This window comes from Melitaea cinxia, chromosome 12 (assembly GCF_905220565.1).
Source record: "Melitaea cinxia chromosome 12, ilMelCinx1.1, whole genome shotgun sequence".
NCBI lineage: Eukaryota > Metazoa > Arthropoda > Insecta > Lepidoptera > Nymphalidae > Melitaea > Melitaea cinxia.
In genome coordinates, this window is record NC_059405.1 from 1,545,606 (window position 1) to 1,567,043 (window position 21,438).

The 21,438-nt window shown below is 32.7% G+C and overlaps 2 protein-coding genes across 2 annotated transcripts; one reads left to right on the forward strand and one right to left on the reverse strand.

Annotated features, from left to right (window-relative positions):
* Positions 1-879: 879 nt before the first annotated feature.
* On the forward strand, positions 880-20,897 carry LOC123658566 (DCN1-like protein 5). Its single transcript, XM_045593944.1, has 8 exons — positions 880-986; positions 1,965-2,086; positions 2,973-3,073; positions 3,519-3,647; positions 5,005-5,129; positions 5,833-6,040; positions 6,615-6,710; positions 20,618-20,897. Exons 2-7 carry the CDS (start codon positions 1,977-1,979, stop codon positions 6,689-6,691), a joined length of 750 nt encoding a protein of 249 aa, XP_045449900.1. The 5' UTR covers positions 880-986; positions 1,965-1,976; the 3' UTR covers positions 6,692-6,710; positions 20,618-20,897.
* Positions 12,772-21,309, reverse strand: LOC123658564 (protein FRG1 homolog). Its single transcript, XM_045593942.1, has 4 exons — positions 21,037-21,309; positions 20,489-20,859; positions 13,705-13,897; positions 12,772-13,059 (listed from the first exon to the last, which is right to left on the reverse strand). The coding sequence occupies exons 1-4, from the start codon at positions 21,096-21,098 to the stop codon at positions 12,912-12,914; spliced, it is 774 nt and encodes a 257-aa protein (XP_045449898.1). The 5' UTR covers positions 21,099-21,309; the 3' UTR covers positions 12,772-12,911.
* Between the last annotated feature and the right edge of the window lie 129 nt (positions 21,310-21,438).

Consider the following 21,438-nt stretch of genomic DNA (forward strand, 5'->3'; position numbering starts at 1 on the left):
CCTATTGCAGTCCACTGTTAGACATAGATTCACAAGTTCGCGCCAAAAATGGCGTGAACTCATGTGCACTCATGCACACCCCTAGTCGGCTAGTCATATCAATTCAATCAATATCATTAAATATTTATTAGTAGAAACTAAAAAAATTCAAAAAACTTATTAAAATAATATTGTACTATTTATTATATTTAAAATTTATTATTATTGCTATTATGCTGTGTGGCTACGGTGGTAAAGAATATAGCCACCCCCTCTCTTCCTTGATAATGATTATCAATTTATTATTATTAAAAGAATATTAAATAAATTTTTACCTACTGACATTTGTTGTATTATTTTGATACTGTTAAATTTCATTATGAATTTTTTTTTCATCAATTAAGAAAACCTAACTATATAATATTGGTAGTCTTATTTGTTTAGTAATAAGTAATCAACATTACACCATTGTTCCCTGATTTGTTTTGTCATTTGTATATTTGTGCATTATCGAAACGTGTTTCATAGTTTGTTATAATCTGTCATTTAAAAAGTTTCGTTTTGAGTTTTTCTCTCTACCGCTGTTTGCACTTTAATTTTGTAAAATTTATTATTATTTGTAATGAACGGTATGTTTTATGTGTTATTAGGGCACTGAAAATATCCCCTGTATACGTTTTTATTATCTAATCGCGGTATTATTACTATTATCATCGTATTACATCCAAGACATCAATACTGCTTATGATTATAAATCACTACGCTGCTTGTTTTTTTGCGATATTTTTGTTGTATTAAAATCAGGTACTTGGCTGATGCCCTTGTAATGTAATTGTTATATGTGTCGTTCTAGTTCTCCCTTTTATCCACATTGATTTTTTTATTTCAGGTTATTATCGACCTGTCAAGTAGACATTTTTTTCGTCAAGCTGTCTCCGCAAATTCGCAAAATAGGAGACGAAAATCCGTTTAAGTTCTCTAGTTTTATATCGAATCTGCCACCTATAGTAAGTATCCATAAATGTATTAATCTATTGTTCCTATTAGAACATTTTTTTTTAAATGTTCGCGTAGCTTTAAAAAAAAACGTAAGTAAAGACTATCCGTGGATTTGCTCGTGTAGGTGTTCAGGTCTGAATCCTGCGTGCTTGTAATAAGTGTAGTGTAAAAAAGAATACTCTATTAATTATATATTTAATGTAAAGAAAAAGTGAAAACTAATAACAGAACCAGTATATTTTATATTATTATAGTATTGATTTGTAAACAATATAAACACCTTAGATCTTTTTCTGTAGCACTTAATTTTGAATTTGTAAAGTTTCCATAGGTTTTAATGTTTTAAATACTTTTGAAAATCAGGTTCAATTAACATAGACACTAGTTGTTATTAGACAGTTGTCTCCTTGTGACTGAATTTTTAATGGTTTCTGTGTGAAAAACAAAGGTATATAGTTATAAAATTTTAATTACTCCATATTTTAATATACAAAGCAAAGTTTTTTATACTTTATGTACCAAGCAAACAATTAGCAGTTTTTATTTTATAGAAAGTTGCTTCTAATAATTGGCAAATGAACTAAAATTGTGTAGGATTTGTGAGCTTACGACCACACCTCAGTAGACGTTAGTAGTTATGCATTACATTCAACCTGTAAAATCCCACTGTTGTGCACAGGTACCTTTTTTCATATACGAAAAGGATTGGACTTAATCCACCAGGCTGCATCGCTGCAGGTTGGCAGATATATACCCTACTATGAGTAACTATCACTATCAGGTATTTATTGTAACAACTGGGACCGACGGCTTAACGTTCTCTCACAAGGACAGACATCCAAACCAGAAAGGTATTTGTACAAATACAAACATTCATCCCTACGCTTCATCATCAAACATTCATCGCTACGAGTACTCGCACCACTTCTCTAGAGCGGTTGTTAGGTATGGACAAATATAAATAATGTTGTTAATTGTACGTTCAGGGTGGTAGAACAATGCCGCGGTGCAGCAAACGGACGCGTAGCAGCGCTCCTGCTGCTGAACTACTGGCGGGCACTACTTCACTCGAGGATCACCATCACCATAAACGTTCCAGAAATACTAGGTGATACGTTATTTTATTTTTACTCAACTTTACATGATAAATAAGAAACTTGTTTTACTTATCTGTTCTATATACATAAAAATTAAACTCATATTTCCCTTCGTCACGCCCTTTAACTTAACTTTATTCCTAGGCTATTTGAAATGCAGTCGTAACACCTCATATTTGGTGGTAATATGACAAATATTTACGTAGCTAGGGCACAGTAGGAAATTTCCTGCTCAAAATATGGAGCTTTCTGGGGTAGTAGTACCTACAGAAAATCACAGCTAAATAATACTGCTTTCAAACAGTGGTGTGTTCCTGTGGTGAGTATGGTGTCCAGAACTCCTGCGGGGAATTGGGGATAGGGTCGGCAATGCGCTTGTTTGTTGTGATGTTTCTGGTGTTGCAGATGTCTATAAGCTTCAGTAATCGTATACCATCAGGTTAGCTGTAAGCTTGTTTGCTGACCTAATTGTATAAATCTATACTAATATTATAAAGAGGTAAAGTTAGTAGAAAAGGTAGGTAATCTTTGCAAATACTGATCCAATCATGAAAATTCTTTCACTAACAGAAAGCTACACTATTCAGGAGTGATATAGGCTATATTTTATTGTTATTGAAAAAAAATTCAGTGAAATATAATAGTACACTTAAATCAAGTCGGATCCACGCAAAATAGGCGCACTAAGTCGTCGAGTTGCGGAGAATAGCCCGTTGAAAATCAATCAATCAAGTCGGAGAAATGCGAGCGAGATGAAAACTTTACTATATATTTGCATCACAAGAATAATAATAAACGCCCAACGAAGTGGGCACGGATCCTAGTAGATAATAAGACTAATTAGTAGTAGTTTGTAAATTTAAATTATTGGACTGATAGTAATACTTTTGTTTACAGCTCTAGAAGACATTCCAAATCTGAAGATACAAGTTTTAGTGTAAAAAAATGCTTAACCTGGTTTAAAGAGTACACAACAGTCTCGGAACCAGATGTTTTAGGTAAGATTGCACAAATATTAAACATTAATTTTTTTTATCCAATACATTTTTACTATAGATTAAGTTAGACTTGGTGCTATACTAAGTGTAATCCACTGGATATAGGCCTCCTCGAGTTCGCGCCAGACATTATGGCGCTAACTCATGTGTTTTGCCGATAGTCACCACGCTAGGCAGACGGATTGGTGACCCCAGTGCTGGCCTTGTCGCACCGAAGACGCTGCTGCCCGTCTTCAACCTATGTATTTCAAAGCGAGCATTTGGATGGTTACCCCGCCATCAATTGGCTTTTAAGGTTCCAAGGTGATAGTAAAACTGTGTTATCCCTTAGTCGCCTCTTACGGGAAGAGAGGGGGTGGCTATATTCTTTACTGTCATAGCCACACAGCTTAAATCTAGTTGCCATGCAAAATTTTGAATAATAAATAATAAATCTTCTTTTCAGGACCAGAAGGCATGGAAAAGTTTTGTGAGGATCTCAATGTTGATCCCGAGAATGTAGTAATGCTTGTGATTGCATACAAAATGGGTGCCAAACAAATGGGTTATTTTACACAAGAGGAATGGTTAAAAGGCAAATATCTGTTATGTTTTAATTATTTTCAATTTCAAAGGTTTTGTTGCTAAGTGACACATAACTCAATAATAGACTTGACAGTTATACAAAAAAGCGAAAAGTAAATACCAAGTCAATGATTTTCTTTCCACTTAGGGCTTCAATGCAATTTGTAATCTCTTGAGATAATAACATAGATATGTACTTTTATGTCTCCTAGATCCAATATTTAAAATTACTCCCAATTCTTTCAATTTTTTTTTTTTTTGTTTAAATGATTTTTGAACTCTTTCTTTATCATGCACTAGCTGTGCCCGCTACTTCGTCCACGTGGAATTGGACAAAAAGTTATAAAATAAGTGATTTTCTAAAATAAAAGTAGCTAAAGTTACTCCTTATTACAATAGCTATCTGTCAGTGTAAGTTTCGTCAAAATCGGTCCAACTGTTTCAGAGATTAGCCAGAACAAACAGACAGACAGACAAAAATTGTAAAATTACGTGGTCTCATGGGACACCAGGTAGGAACGAAGTTCCTTCGGATAGTATAAAAGCAACTCAATTTGGAAAAAAAATGTTGAATTTTATATATATTTTCTAGTTCTTATTTTTTTTTTTTTTTTTTGTTGTTTGGTTTTTAATTAAGTAGGTACATAAAAGTATTTAGGAAATGTAGTTTTAGTATCACATTTTTTACAGTTCGGTCGCCCAGCCAAATGTCAAGCCTGCCGTAAGGAACTTCGTTCCAAAAATGTTATTTCGATATCTGTACTGTATATAAATCCATAGGCATTTAGTAAAAAGTGGTTATTTTAATATAAAAAACAGGCGATCCAATTTTATTTATTTGTATAGATTAAAAACAATAAATGCCAAAAATTCCACTAACAATTTTCTAAATGTCAACATAAATATGTTTGTTAAAAGAAAATAGATTAAGTGCATGATTACATAGGTGATTAAGATGTGTGAACTAAGTGATGTTGTATTTTATGCAAGCTTGTAAATTCTAATTTTGTACTAAAACACAGTTTATATATTATTTTCAAAACAGTAACGGTAGAGTTTCTTGCTGATTCTTCTCGGCAGAATCTTCGTTTCAAATCTTTGGTAGTTTCACTATTAAAATTAATGATTACTGTAAAATTTGAATTTGTAAAATTTCGATGTTAATTCGAAAGTGTTTTTGAAGCCTATTTAAATAGTTTATTTTGATTTTGAATGTTTTTGTAAGTTCAATGTCCTTTATAAAAATTGTTTTGATAGCAATTGACAATAATTAGGTAACGATTAAGCCAAGAGCTTGCCTTGAAGGAAATTAATGCCTAAAAGAGATACTAAATGTTGGAAATAATAAAGTTTGTTTTCATTTTCAGGTTTAACAGAACTCCAGTGTGACAGTGTGCACAAATTACAGAACAAATTAGAATATTTACGCAGTTTACTCAATGACCCCTATATGTTTAAGGCCATATACAGATATTCATATGATTTTGCGAGGGTAAGTATGAGACTTTTACATTTTACCTTTTTATCAATATGCAACCTTATAATTTATTTTCATAAAGTATATATGAAGCCGGTTAATATAACATGTTAATAGTAATTTTTCAGTGTTTTTTATTTGACCCCACACAGATTCTTGTCAATTTAAATGTATGTAGAAGGTTGCGTTCAAGTATTAGGAAATGCAATTTGGGTGTAGAGGGGATCTTGTAAAATGTTTCGGCGCATTACGTAAGGTTAAAAATACGGGTAGGGGTCAAAAATCGTCAAAATTTGCGTTTTTTTTTTTTCACCAGGTTGGCAAGCATGCGTACGGCTAATAGTAAAGCTGATAGTAAGCGATTACCGTAGCTTATAGACGCCTGTAACACCAGAAGCATTGCAAGCGCGTTGCCGACCCAATCCCCAATCCCCCAGGAGCTCTGGTCACCTTACTCACCAACAGGAACACATTACTGCTTGAAAACAGTATTATTTTGCTGTGATCTTCTGTAAGGTTGAGGTACCACCCCAGTCGGGCTGCTCCATAGTTATGTCGAGCAGGAAATTCCTGCTGTGCCCTACCTCAGTTACACTCGAACGAGCCCATTGGGGTCCAGTTGACCCCACGTGGTAGTGTGCGAGGCGGGCGCGGCCAGTAACGGGCGTTATAAAATATAAATATATTATAACTATATATAATATTATAACTGCGGCAGGACAAGGAGCAGCGCTCGCTGGACACGGGCACGGCGCGCGCGCTGCTGGGCGTGCTGCTGCCGCGCTGGCCGCTGCGCGCCGCGCTGGCCGACTTCCTGGCGCGCGAGCAGCGCTACCGCGTCGTCAACCGCGACCAGTGGAGCAACATCCTGGAGTTCAGCCGCACCGTGGACGCGCAGCTGGCCGCCTACGACGCGGACGGCGCCTGTGAGCCACGCGCTACACACACACACACAACTACACTTCACTACACTACACTTCACTACACTTCACTACACTTCACTACACTTCACTACACTACACTTCACTACACTACACTAAACTACACTAAACTACACTACACTACACTATTGTCTGTATGCAACGTTTTCCGCCCGAACTACTGGACCAATTTTGTTAAAATATGGTAACAAGGTGGAAAAGATCTTGGGAAAGGACATAACCTACCTAGCCTTAAAAGTATATATATATTCTTTATTGCACTTTAAAAAAAATCAAAATTACAAATCATTTTTACAAAGAATATTGGCAAGGGCGAACTTATCTCTATAAGAGATCTCTACCAGTCTACCCATGGTGGTGAGAGATGATGTTATCGCGGTTAAGTATTATATAGAGAATAAAAGTTCGATCAAAGATAAACCAAATGAAATTTTGTATTGTGATGAATGATAAGACGCAAAATAAATATCCTAAAATTTTTCTGTCATTACAACATATATGGAAAATGTTTACACAAAAAATGTGAATGTAAATAAATGATGCAATGTTCTTTTAACAGGGCCTGTGATGTTAGATGAATTTGTGGAATGGCTCCGAGCCGAAAGAGCAGGCGATTCATCAATGCTGGCCAGCTGAGATTGTCCCACTAACAAAGGTAATATAGAAGAAAATATATAGTTTAATAGTAACTTGACTCATTATTAGAAAACTTCAGCCAGAAATAGTTTACACTACAGGCCACAAATTAAATACAAACACTCAGACGATATTATATATGTGCCATATTTTATTGGTTATGGGTTAAGGAGTTAAAAAATGATCTAGCCATCACTTGAACAACGTTTGAATTATATATCATACAACTTACACACACAATTGGCTGTTCCTAAGGTGAGCGACTTAAAGCTTGTGTTATAGGTAACAACCGACTATTATAGATTGTTTTATTTTAATATATAAAATTCTCGTGTCGCGGTGTTTGTAGTTAAACTCCTCTGAAACGGCTTGACCGATTTTCATCATATTTTGTGTGTATATCGGGTAGGTCTTAGAATCGACCAAAATATATGTTTCATTCCCCCAAGTTATAAAGGGGGGATTGAGAAGGTTAATAAAATATATGGCAACACAATGTTTGCAGGGTTAGCTAGTATACATATAAAATAATACATATATAAATAAATACAAATATTACACTCAGGCAGTAGTCAAATCCACAACCCCCGGAACAGAAAGCACACCACAAAGCAGGGCCACTACAAACTACGCCAATGGGCTAGTTATAGTATAATTTTTAGATTGTCAAATTTAACTGCAACTATATCTTAAACTTAAATATAACTGCTTGTCGAGTAATTCGTCCTTTGACTCCTTCCTTAAAGAAAAATGAAGCTCAGTTGCTAGTATTCAAATGTTACCATATAAATTTTGTTATTGTGAACAGATTATATTTTATTAGCCAGACAGCCTAGTAATAGTCTTACTATCAACTAAATGTTCTTATTTCAATGGAATTGTTTTTGATTAGTAGAAAATGTTAGGGCGTAAATAAAACCGCAGGTTTTAATTACTATATTATTTACTTTTAATATATATTTTAATTACATATGGACGATCTTATCGCGGCTAGTGACATCAAGTGACAATTATATTATTATTCTTAAAAAAACATAACAATTACTCTGTCAATAAACAAAATATAAAACCTAGCTCACGGAACTTTGTACGTCTTAACAGAAAACATATAGTTGTTTATCTTTTTTAAAACAAACCTGATAGTATATTCCCAAATATACGAGTATATCTTGTTTTTTTGGAAGAGTCCTAATTGGTAAACAAACCGCTGTCAATCGTAATTTACGTTTTTTCCGCATTTATCACTCACTTTCACAACATATTAGCTTACGGACATTTGTAAAACTCCATTTACTATTTACTTCACTAAAAACAAATATCAATTTATCATTTTAAACACATAAAAACTACAAAATACGAATTCCGAGAGTACAGATAACTAATATTTCCGAATATGACATTTCAATATCTTTTTTTATAAGGCAAATAGGGATGTGGTCATAATATTTTTAGAAGTGAATGAGTATAAGTGAATGAACAGCATGAGCGATAAAATAGGCCATGTTCTTTAACTATATTTTAAAATTTCACGAATTATAAGTTGTTAAATAATATTACAGTAAAGCGATTTGTTATTTATTTGTATTTTGTTATTGTTTTTTTTTCTTCTTTTTTTTATGTTGAGCGCACAAAAAAAATGCTAACAAAATATTGCAAATGTCAATCATTTATGGTAAAGTGTTCATTGTAAAGGTTTTATTTTATATTATGAATATTTCTGAATATCAATTTCATCCTGAACATTTTTAATGCTATCCCATATAATATTAAAGTATGCCACATAGCAACGGCATAAACGTTTACTGTAGGTCACAGGAAAAAATTTTGAGACTTTAGGATGAGACTTAAGATTACCCAATGAGAGCTTCGTGGAGTACAATGTTATTAGTCCTTTTTTTAGATGTTAGAGAGAGTGTGCCGCCGGCGCAAGGTTTTTTATTCATAATAAATACAAATAATGTGACAATAATATTAATAGGGTCGACTTTTTTTAGACACAGGCGGCCCCTTTATTTTGTTGTAAATTTTATTTTTGGTTTTTTTTTTACCGACCATATCACATAAACGAAATATATAGGGGACTGTCCACTTTGTATGGGGGTTTCGGCCCCGAGTGGACAGTCACTGAGAATAATAATTATATATTAAATTAGTAGTACTAACAAGTATGAATTAGAAAAATGATATAGTTTTGTATCCAGGTGTTTCATTTTTTGTTTTTTTGTGGATAATTACAAGAAGGTTTCTGAAATAAAAAATCATTGTTTTGTTATTTTTGTTTTACTAATCGGATTCGTACGTTAACAGAATGTTATCTAAAAACTAGGCAGGTAGATTGATAAAATCTTGAAACCTTTTTCAGCCCAAAAACCAAATAATTTCATGACATGGCCACAACAACCTACTGTCCGTCGACCAACCATGCAGTTGCAATAATATTTTTTTATGGCTTCTCTGCCTGACCTGTATTGTTTACATATAAAATAAATACAAAATATATTTTCCTACTTATGAATATGCCTACTGTGTATTTTACAGTAGGTTGCTATATCACCATGAAAGCAACATCGAAGTCAAATGAATGTATGAAGCAAAAGTCTGTAGTTTAGGGTTGCCATAATAAATAATATTTTCAATAAACAAATAAATCGATTAAATCGATAATCGAATTTAATATAATTAATTGCTTGCTTTTTATTTAGTCAATAACAATGTTTCTAAAATAGTTTATTTTTCACCAAAGTTAAATGTTTTTTTACTAAATACACTTTTATAGACTTTTTTTAGACTTTTTTCTTATTAATTCGATTTAACAATACTTTTAATCGATTTTAACAAATAATTGATTTAAAAATATTTTAAAATCGATTGTTCGTTAATAATAATTGTTTGTTTAAGACTGGCAACGTGTTGTAATCAAATCACCAACCGAAAATAAACTAGAAGTATATAATTAATGAATTAAAATACTTATTAAATAAACTTTTCATCAGTTTATATTGATAAAACTGCAATTCACGAATAAACATGATTTAATTTATGAAAATTATTGGTATATTTGTTTTTTTGTATGAATTCTGTTCACCTTGGGCCAAAATGGACAGTCCCCTTTGTTGCCTTTTATGCTCGATGCTCGATTAATATTTTTTTTCGTAATTCTGTACCTCTACTAATTCTTAGCAAAATTATTTAATATATTATTAGTTTTTGAAATAATTTCAGCAATATGGTATCATTAAATATTTCGATGTAAAATTAATTTTACTTTGTCTATGGCTTATTGATATTGTTCATTCATTTGCTCTTTGTGTCACTTCACTAAGCTACACTATACTCTAATTGTCTGTGGTCATAAGTACGCCATATTTGTTTACCAATTAGGACAATTCCAAAAAAACAGACCTTATATATCATTGACCAAGTAGTAAAAAGTGGCATTTTTCATAATTCCTCATTATGAATAGTGACAAGCTACTTAGGACGAAATAAATAATTATAATTTCAACTTTTAAACTTACTTATTTATCACATTGCTTTGAAATTATGATAATTACCATGAGGCTTTCTGGCAGTCTGATAAATACCTGTACACAATTTTATTATGTGCTAGTAATGAAAATACAGGTATTGAGTGGTGTGTATTTTTGTTACTAACGCTGAGTTGCACGAAACTGCAACTCGGCGTAAATGCCTATTTCACTGGTTGTGGATATCGCTATTTGACGGGTTACGGCAATAAAAGATATCAAGAATTTTAAGTTCTTGGAAAACTTAAAATACTTGATATATTTTTTTTTTTTTTTTAAGATCTAATTCCAATATGAATTGAATAGTTATATTTTATTAATTGAAGAGAAACAGGTCCTAATTGCCTATTCTACGTCCTACCGTTAACGTCTATTTGTAACTTATTTGCAGGATAAACTCTATTCACAACTTGGTGAAACCGGCCCTAATTATACTAGTTACACATATAAATGTACGCAGAAACATTGTCAACAGCCACACAAGGGTCGGACGGCCGGCGGCGCGACCGGCGGCGCGACCGCGTTACACTTTAATTATAAGTTCTCGTGTATATTATTAATGTTAATCATTTTATTTGTATGTATGTATATTATGATTTCAGCGTCCATTCACGCTTCGTACACTCTGAATCAAATGAAATAAACATTTTTTGAATCTAGCGACAAGATTTTCTTTTTGTATTCAGTAAATTTTTTTTTTTCACATAGTTGTTTTGTGATTATCATATTTGTGGTCGATTATGTTTAATTATTAACAGTGTTTATGTTTCGAATGTAGTTTTGTTTGTTGGATTCAGAGATAATTTACTTAAACATACAATATTGTATTTTGCATTTTAATTGTATCTGTATAATTTAAATAGAACGAAATCTCAATACTCCGAAATAATTGATATCTGTTGAGACAATGTTTGTTTAAGATAATTTATTTAATTTTGCCTTTTTTTCGCCCACCGAATCAGCTATGTTATTCTTATAAAGAAATAGTACAAGCATTACCAAGAATAGGTACAAAAATGTTTTGTAAAAACTAAAAATCGAATTGAATTCAAAACATTGTAAAGAATAGATTTGTCCTTTGATGTAGACGAGTAAACTTGAAAATTTGTATGATAAATGTAATATTGTTTGTTAATATTTTAATAATTTTGATCGTGGTACAACATAGTAAGTACTGTGACATCATCTGTAAAATAAAAATAAAATCATGTTTGTAGATAATGAACGAATGGTACTTACTATTAAAAAAAATCAGTGTTTGAAAATAATGGACTGGCCCTGTGGCCTACACTTAAATTAGATGATAGAAAAAAAAAATATCGCCCACGTAATCTACGTTTACTGATGCTAGTTATTAATTTCAATATACTCGAATCACTGAATCTATCGAATTTAAAATGATACAGATATGATTGAGGAGATCCAAAATAATAAATATTTACTATCAGTTCTAAATTATGAACAAAAGGTGGGACACGACTATAAATATTGCCGTTTCGACGCGCTCGTCAAATTCAGTGCCCAATCCCAAATGTCACTTTGACAACTCGATTCGTAAAACGATCTACAAATACGCCTTAACAATTAATATTTTTATACTAAACAAATAACATATATTAATATTCTGAATGTTGAATTTTTAATAATAGTTTTTATAAATACATGCAATACAATAAATAATAAATTTTCAAATAATTTCATTATTATAATATACCTATTAAAATGGGATAGTTACGAGACGAGTTGTCAATTATAAAATGCCAGTATAATTAAAAAATATATATTTGTAGGTAATCGATATGAACTCGACTGAAGCTTTCTACATTAAGTGTCGCTTACTTCGGAGACTAATTTGCATTTTTTGTAAACTGTGTAGTTTGTAAGCCTATTTGGCCCATCGGTTCATTTTTTTTCACTAAAATTTTTTGGCGTCATTTTTAATTAAACGTCAAAATTTTTACGTTTCTTTAGTTTGGGTGTTAAATTGTAGAAAATTGTACTGTTTTTTTTTTTAAATATACGAGAAACAAATAGGCTTTCAACTATACGATGTAAATGATGCTCTGAATCAAGTTCCGATTGACTAGAACATCTAGTCTGAACACTAGGATTAGGTGTAGATATGGTTTTTTATAAGACGTGTAGGTAGTATTTTTCAAATTCTCTATGATTGTAACGATAACGGTATGTTTCTGTAAGAAAGCGGTGTATACAAAATTTATCTCAAACATTTAGGCCCCTCATACCGAATGTCATTGCAAAAATAAATCATTAAAAAATTGTACTTGTGTGTTTTATATTACCCATTAGAAAACATGGTAAATTTTTGTCCTCTTTAATTGAAAAGGTCCAAAAAAGTTTAATATCAAGGAGGAAAAAGACTAATAATAATCAATCTCAAGTAATGAAAATTTGCAGAAAAAAATTCAATTAACTTCCAAAAAAATTATTACTGTAAATTTTACAGTAACAGTGTAAAGTGAAGAGTGATTGAAGTGGTTTTGCTCATATATTGTGCTTTGAAAATTGAGTCAAATAATTGACAGTAAACAATTTTGTTTTTTAAATTACAGTTTATTAATTTAGGTTCTATGAATTGAGAATGTTTCAAAAGTTGATATAAAACAATAATCAACTCTTGTGTCAAATCACTAACCAATACAGTTAAAAATTAAATTTATGTTAAATATATCTTATTTACAATATCTATCAGCTTTCATTTTACTTCTACGGTCCAAAAGTGTTTCATGTAGATTACCATCAATTTTCGCGCGCTTCAGCTCAACAACTCCACCATCATTGAGACGTAGTTTCTTATCCTGAAACTTCTGGAACTTTTTCCTAAAAAAAATATATTAAAATATGATAAGATTCAGTCTTTCATATTCCAGTGCTGGGCATTCTTTATCCATGTCGGAGATGGATTGGAGCTTAATCCACCATGCTGCTCCACTGCGGGTTCGTGGATATATTTCCTACTGAAATGAGTTACAATTGCTATCAGATGTATATGATTAGAACAGGGACCGACAGTTAACGTGCTTTCCGAGGGACGGTAGGGAGACCCCACAAGGCCAGACATCATAACATATCTATCCTGAATGGGCATTGAACCTTCAAACCGTCGGTTGTTGGGCGCGTACATGGCACATGCACCACTACACCAGTGTGGCTGTTCATTATCAAAATATTAAATATTATATGTGAATGACAATTTATATCACTAAATAGTTTACTCATTGTTCAAAAACTTCTATTATAAATCTATAATAATTTGCACTGAGGTAGGGCACAGCAGGAAATGTCCTGCTTAAAATCTGGAGCAGCCCGGCTTGGGAAGTACCTCGACCTTACAGAAGATTAAATAATACTGTTCTCAACTAACACTGAGTGAAAAATATGCATAGAAGAGGTAGGCAGCAGTGTAATTATAAATATTATTTATAAATAAAACATTAATACATTAATATGTAAACAATCACTTACACATAATTGACTTCAACTTCATTTAAATCTCCCTCTTCCTCAACTGCGACGGACTTAAGCACTTCACGACTCTTATTACTGCGTATGTTACATACGTCTTTATCATTGGCTGTCTGACTGCTGGCGACCACTGAATCATCTTCTTCATTTATCGACATAAACTTGTTTAGTGAACTCAGGATTGCTGTTTTACCTGAAATTTGTTAAATAATTTAATGTTAGAATCACTATGAAAATATAAAATTAGGTATATCTTTCAACATATATATATGTTCTTTATTGCACTTAAAAAAAAATGAAACAAGTAAAAATCATATAAAGAAAGTTGGCAAGGGTGAACTTATCTCTAGAAGAGATCTCTACCAGCCTACCCATGGTGGTGAGAATTGCTGTTATCGCGGGGCACAGAAGTGCAAGAGTGATTAATAATAACGATTATAAATCTATAAACTTATTCACAATGAATAATATAAAATACATGTATACTTGACTACATACACACATTAACATGTACATACATACATACATAAAATAGATACATAAAATACATACATAAATAAATACATACATTGAGAGTATATCCATTATAAGAGATTCCTGAATTCGGAGATTGATTATATACAACAGTAACTTCTTATTCATACATAACAAATAAATAAAAAAACGACCATGTGTGTTCTAAGCCACACGACTGAAGTAAAACTTCTTTAATTGCCCCTGCAATTAATATATGAAACATAATTCTCTATCTTCACTAACTTTATCTCCCTCTCACCTTCCATTTGCCTCGCTCGGTCACACTTTTCTTAATGCTCTTGCATGCATTCACCAGCTTATTCCCCAAGTCAAGCGTATGTAAAGAAGTTTTACTTCAAAACTTAGTCAAATAGGAGCAGTTAAGTTTAGTTTGTAAACTATTCATACAAGTACAGCAATTATTTTATTGATATCAGATAAATAGCTTATTTTATTTTTATTTTTTTTATTTTTATTTATTCAGAAAAACTTACAGCTATACATAACAAATTAAAAATACAATTAAAAAACTAAAAGCCATTTATAAGTTTTTACAATTAACAACTAAAGAGTGCTGTACTAAATTAAGAGCTTGAGTAAAACAAAACTTAAACTTAGGATGGTTTGAGAACTTAGCTGGATCATTAAACTGCATAGACATTATTAACTATCGGAAGAGAAGTATTCTGTGGTCACCAATCGTCTAATAGAGTAAGGTTTAATGAGAAAAACATCAACGTCACGATGGTCGCGCAAAAAGTCATTAAATCGCGTAGTAGATCTGCAAATAAAGGAATTTCGACGATAATTTGTATGACAAGGTGGGACATAAAATGGGGCAAAATTACGAAGGAACCTACTGGGTACATTAAATTTAATTATGTTGTGCAAGTCTGTGTTATCTATAATATTGTTGATAATTTTATTTAGATATACTAAATCAGAAACATTTCGACGTAATCTCAAGGGAAGAAAGTGGTATTTTTTACATCTGCTTTCATAGTCAACTAAATTATCACCACATTTATACTGCAAGTATCTTAAAAACCGTTTCTGGATACATTCGATTCTATTTACATACGTACTATATGTTGGGTTCCAGATTTCAGAACAATACTCAAGTATACTACGTACGTATGAGCAGTATAGAATTTTTACAGGCTTAAGTGTTCTAAAGTTTTTGCAAGATCTAATAACAAACCCCAAAGCCCTTGAGGCCTTTTTTACGATATATTCGACATGCTCGTTGAATAACAACTTGCAGTCTACAACTACACCTAGGTCTTTAATTTTATTTATATGTACCATTGTTTGATCTTTTAGGGTGTAATTGTATCTAAGAGTGTTTAATTTGCGAGTAAAATTCATGATGTGGCATTTCGAGACATTAAGGTCTAATTTATTAATTTGGCAATAATTGTTGAATCTGTTTAGGTCATCCTGCAGCAATCGACAGTCATCCATTGTAGAAATACGTTTTATTATTTTAGCATCATCAGCATACAATAAGCAAAGAGAATGATGAAAACATGATGATACATCGTTCAGAAATATGGCAAAGAGAAGTGGCCCCAATAATGAGCCTTGCGGCACTCCAGAGGGAACAGACACCCAGGCAGAGACGTAGCCGTTTAAGGCTACTGCCTGGGAGCGATTATTTATATATGAGGAGAACCAACGGAATAGATTTCCGTGTATTCCCGCCATATAGATCTTTTGAAGCAGAATACAATGGTCAATACGATCAAAAGCCTTACTAAAGTCGGTATATATTATGTCAACCTGTGCACCCGAATCCATTGATGAGCTAACATAGTCATATGTAAGAAGAAGATTAGATGTGGTCGAGCGACCCTTCAAAAAACCATGCTGCTCTGGAATGAACCAAGCCTGAATTGTAGCATAAACCTGTCGATAAACGATATTCTCAAAGATTTTGGCAAAAATGCAAAGTTTCGAGATTGGTCTATAATTTTTTATGTTAGTTTTATCGCCGGTTTTATATATAGGGGTTATAAACGCTGACTTCCACATGTTTGGTACATAGCCTTCATCCAATGATCGTCTAAAAAGCATACTCAAAGGGGTAACAAAGCTTTTAGCACATTTTAAAATCATCAAAGGAGGAATGTCATCGGGGCCGGCACCTTTATTTAAGTTAACGGATTCCAAAAGCTTGAGGAGCTCGTCATTATCAATATGTATGTCTCCAATGTTGTAGTTATTTATTTTCTGCGTCACGGGGTAGGTGAAGTTGGAGTTCGGACTAGACTTAAGAAAGTTAGCTTGGAAATAATTTGAAAACAAATCACAAATTTTGTCACCGGTGGAAGCAGTTTCACTATTATAAGACATGGAGGAAGGAAAAGTGGAAGATGTTTTGCTATTGTACTTTATAAAGGACCAAAAAGCTCTAGGATTAGTTGTTATAGCATCTTCAGTTTTATTTATGTAAGATTCATAACATGAATGTTCAAGAGACTTAGCCCTTTTTCTAAGTAGTGAAAAAGTCATATAGTCGCTTTGGTTCCCATAAAGTTTAAATTTTCGGAAAAATTTGTGTTTTTCTTTTAGTATTTTAATAAGAGCCAAACTGTACCATGGAGGGTAAGAATTCGGCTGGAAAAATTTATGAGGTACATAGGTATTACGAAGATCGTATATTGTGTCATAAAAGTATTTCACAGCGTCATCTAACGACTTGTTGTACAAGCTTTCAGTCCAATTAATAACATTCAAAGAAGTACTAATAGAATTAAAGTCGCCAGCTTTGTAAAAATACTTAAGTCTCTTCTTCGATTTTAAGGAACTTTCAAGGGAGTGTGATAGGCATATACATAGTGATCTGTGATGAGGTATATCGTCAGGTACCAGGGGGTCGTCGCAGGGGCTGATATCAAGTTCACAGTTTGAAAAAACTAAGTCTAAGAATCGATTATTATTGTTACGAACCTGACTACGCTGAATGAGGTCACATTGAGCTAGGGTGTCGATAAAATTTATTTGAGCTCCACTGAGGGATATTCCACTCACTGTGAGGTAGCTTCCTTGTGGGTCCCAGTCTATATGTGGCAAATTAAAATCCCCCATAATAATGAATTCATCATTTGGGCAGGAGTTGATTATGTCAGATAAGTTATTTGAGAAATTTTCTAATTGCACAGAGGAGGAGTTGCCCATGTTCTGTTTACACAAATAAAGAGTACATATATGTATTTTAGCAGAAGATTTACCATTTGTGTGGGGGATAATAGTTACCCATAGATCCTCAGACGTAGAATGCCACTCTGGACGACCGATCATCGCAAAATCACGACGAATACCCAACAAGACACCCCCTCCCAGTGACTGATTAGTTAGAGAATAGTCCCGGTCTCGACGCCATACTGTATAACGGTCATCAAATAATTCCTCGTCACGTACACTTCCCAATAGCCACGTCTCAGTGATCGATATCACGTCATAATTATTAAGTAATACATTCCTTTTAAAACATGAGGTTTTAGTACGTAATCCTCTTGCATTTTGATAAAAAATGCTTATTTTAGAATCCATTTATGAAAAATATACATTAATAATGGAAATAGTAACGGTTAAGTTTATTTTGAAATAATATCTTATTCCAACATAAAAAAATACTAACGCAAGAGGGCATGAAAAAAATTATTATTATAAAAACAATTTTAAAATAAAATGTTATGATTAGAATGAAATAAATAAACAAGACGTGTATTATACCAATTGAACTATGCAGGAGTGAATTAATCATATTATATATTAGTAATTCCATATATAATATGTAGTAGCCACCAGACAATAAGCTTAATATAGATATAATATTCAAATAGTATTCTGTAATAATGTTATAATGATTGAACAATGATAAAATGCAGCATCTCATCAAAAAACAGTGATGCGGACTTTTTACTGCTAGTATAATATTAAAATGTTCGCACAAATTGCAATCGACATGATATATTTTACGAATGTATGGATGTAAAGTTATTACTAATGAATAACCACAAACACACATGCATTTATGTGAATAAGTAATATAAACCGTTAATAAATATCTAATACATACACCTAAAATAGTGCAATATTCTGTACAAGACATCATCACATCACCCAATCTCGAATTCATCACATTTATCAAGTAGATATAAAAGATTAACAATATAACTATATCAATTCGCATTACATAGGACCCAGCCATAACACTAAAATACCTCTTAAGAAATATCATTGTGGGTATTTTCTTTACTAACAGTAACATGTAATAATAACATAAACATCGCCCTCTAAAGAGAGTATAAAATAAAATTAAATTTGTGCCAATACGTAATTTGTACTGTGAGTAAAAACTATAGAACATAACAAAATTAAATAAAAACAGCGCATAGTATCGTCTAATATATTGCGGCAACGATATCGTCTCGAGTGGCGGGTAGGTGCAGAACTCAATAGTTGTGAGTCCGTCAATGTTGGCCCGTCGGAGTGACGTAGCGCATGGGATATTAGACAGCAATAACACACGAGTGTAATGACTGAGGGGCGAAAACCGTGTACAAAAGAAATTACTTACGGATGTCAATAGACTAGCAGCGATCCATCTATTCATAACGCTGTGTAAACAATAAGATACAAATTCAACGCCAGCAGTTCTCAAACCAAATAATAAAATAGAAATATAGAGAATTAAAATAATTACGTGATTATGATAACATAAAGTTAGCAATAATTTAAGATACATTTTTTTATTTATTGAGTTATCCTTGCAAGATCTTTTTCGTTTTTTATAAAAAATACAGGCGATGAATCAGTCTTTCTTGCCATTATTTTTGAATGTTTCACCCATATATATTTAAATCCGACCTCCTTCGCACGGGATTTGGCTTTGCCGAGCAAACTTTTATAATGTTGAGTTAGATGGTCATTTATATAGAACGTAGAGGATGAGGAGTAACCGATATCGGATATATTTAGATTACGTTTCCGCGCAACAGCCACCAGGTCTTCTTTCATATAGCGATTATTAAAACAGATTATGATTGGCTTGGCCATATTAGGTGACCGCGTTGGTACGCGGGCGATGTAGTTTATATCCTCTTTCTTAATAGGAAAGTTGACACAATTCCCAATGTTTTGTACCAAGCTATATAAATTTTCATCCTTTTTTTGTGGGATACCCTTAATCTCGACATTATTGGCTCTTGCCCATTGATCTCTCTCTTCCAGTTCGGAGTTCAATCGGGCTATTTCCTTTTGAATAATGGGTATATCGGAGGCAATCTTCTCAACATCTTTAACTTTGGCTTCGAGTGATTGGACTTTATCAAAAAGCTTATCCGTACGCTGATGAGCCATTTCAACCGATTGTTTCAAGTCCGAAAGGTCACCTTTTATAATTTTTAAATCTTGACTCAGGATAGGAAGTGACGCAAGTTGCACCAAAATGTCATTCAACTTCTCCTGCATACTATCCAATTGGTTAGGTATTTGGAGATCTGGGTATGCAATAGAGAGAGCTGGCGAGACTGAGGGACTTGCTTTACATTTTGGACAACGCCAAGTATTTTTTCTTTCGCCCAAACGCCTGAATCCAGCCTCCGTAACTCCAACGCAGCCAAAACCATATTGTTTTTTGCAAATATGGCAAATAGGTCCGTCGGTATGAGACTCGTCACAGATACTACAGTGAAACATTTTGAGAACAACTGGAATTTACGTGGTCAACGACTAGGTGCACTCAGAAAACACAAGCGGTGCCAAGCGATGCTAGGCGATGACTGAAAGACTTAGTAAGATAATGTGGTACTATGCGGTTTAATTTAATTCTTATTGCTTGTATACAAATCTATATTCTTGAAATTAAATAGTAATTTAGGATTAGTTGCATATGGGCTTTCAATCATAACATTGAACTTAGACTGTAACAAAGAATGGTGAAAAATAACATGCTTAACATTGACTTCTCAAATGGAATGCTTTAGTAATATTAATATAATATTTTAATACTATATTAAACAAGTGAAAGAAGTTAAAAAGTTTACATTAAATACAAATAATTGTTTCTAAAATTGATATTTTAGATATACCTACAGTATAACTTACATAACATGAATGATAATAGTAAAAAAATGATGTTTCTAACTTTTTATATTGTAAATAATTAACAATACTTAAATTCAAATAACCTAATCCTCAAATTAATGTTTCATTGTAAAATTCCAATGTCTATAAAAATACCTTTGATAAATAGGCTTACCATCTTGAAAAACTGGTTCCCACTGCTCCATTGGACCAACAGCATCTGACCTTCCGATAACAACACCCTCTTTTGATACACCCAGATACTTTCCGTATCCCGATTTCAGTGCAAATTTATTATCACCAGCAGGGAACGCTGTGAATATTTCTTCCGGTGACGGGCCTTCACCATCACCGTGAGGCGCTCCTATCGTAAAGAGTCCGTTGTCCAATGCTGATACATATGAATTATTGCCAAACTCGATTGCAATTGATCCAGAAATATCTTCAATCTTTTCTACTTTCCACCAACCAGCGTGTTTTACGCAGTCCTCGTCTATTTTATCACCTTCTGATTTATCCTTCTTCTTATGTTTACGTTTCTTTGCTCTGTAAAATGTAAGTAAATCAAGTATAGTGTTAAAATACTTATTTTAGTTATTGCAAGTGAAAAATTAACACATAAATAACGAAATTGAATTTAATCATTTTCATAGCAAGATTTATATTAATATACAACTTTACATGAAAGTTAGTAAAAAACAGTAATAAATCAGAAAAACTTACTTAGGTTTATCGCCTTTAAGAATTAATTTTCCACGTTTAACAGACGCATATTCATCAGCCATGTTTTAATTTACAAATAATAATTACTGCAGCCACAAATACTTTATTTATCAGCTTATATTTTGTAAATATTCATAAGAAGCTGCTGGTTACTCATAGAGGAGGATAACCAAAGAGTAGGATAACTAATTAATAGCTAATTAACTATTAAAAAGAATGGTTACTCTAAAACGTCAGTTTTGAGAAAAATATAAACAAAAATATTTGAATTTAATCTGTGGTTTGCATATTTAATGCAGATAACAAATAACCATGTATAAAGTTAAAAGTAAAACCTACACGTATGTACCCTACCAAGAAGCTTTTATACAGGCTTCTTGACCCTACTAAAATTTTTATACG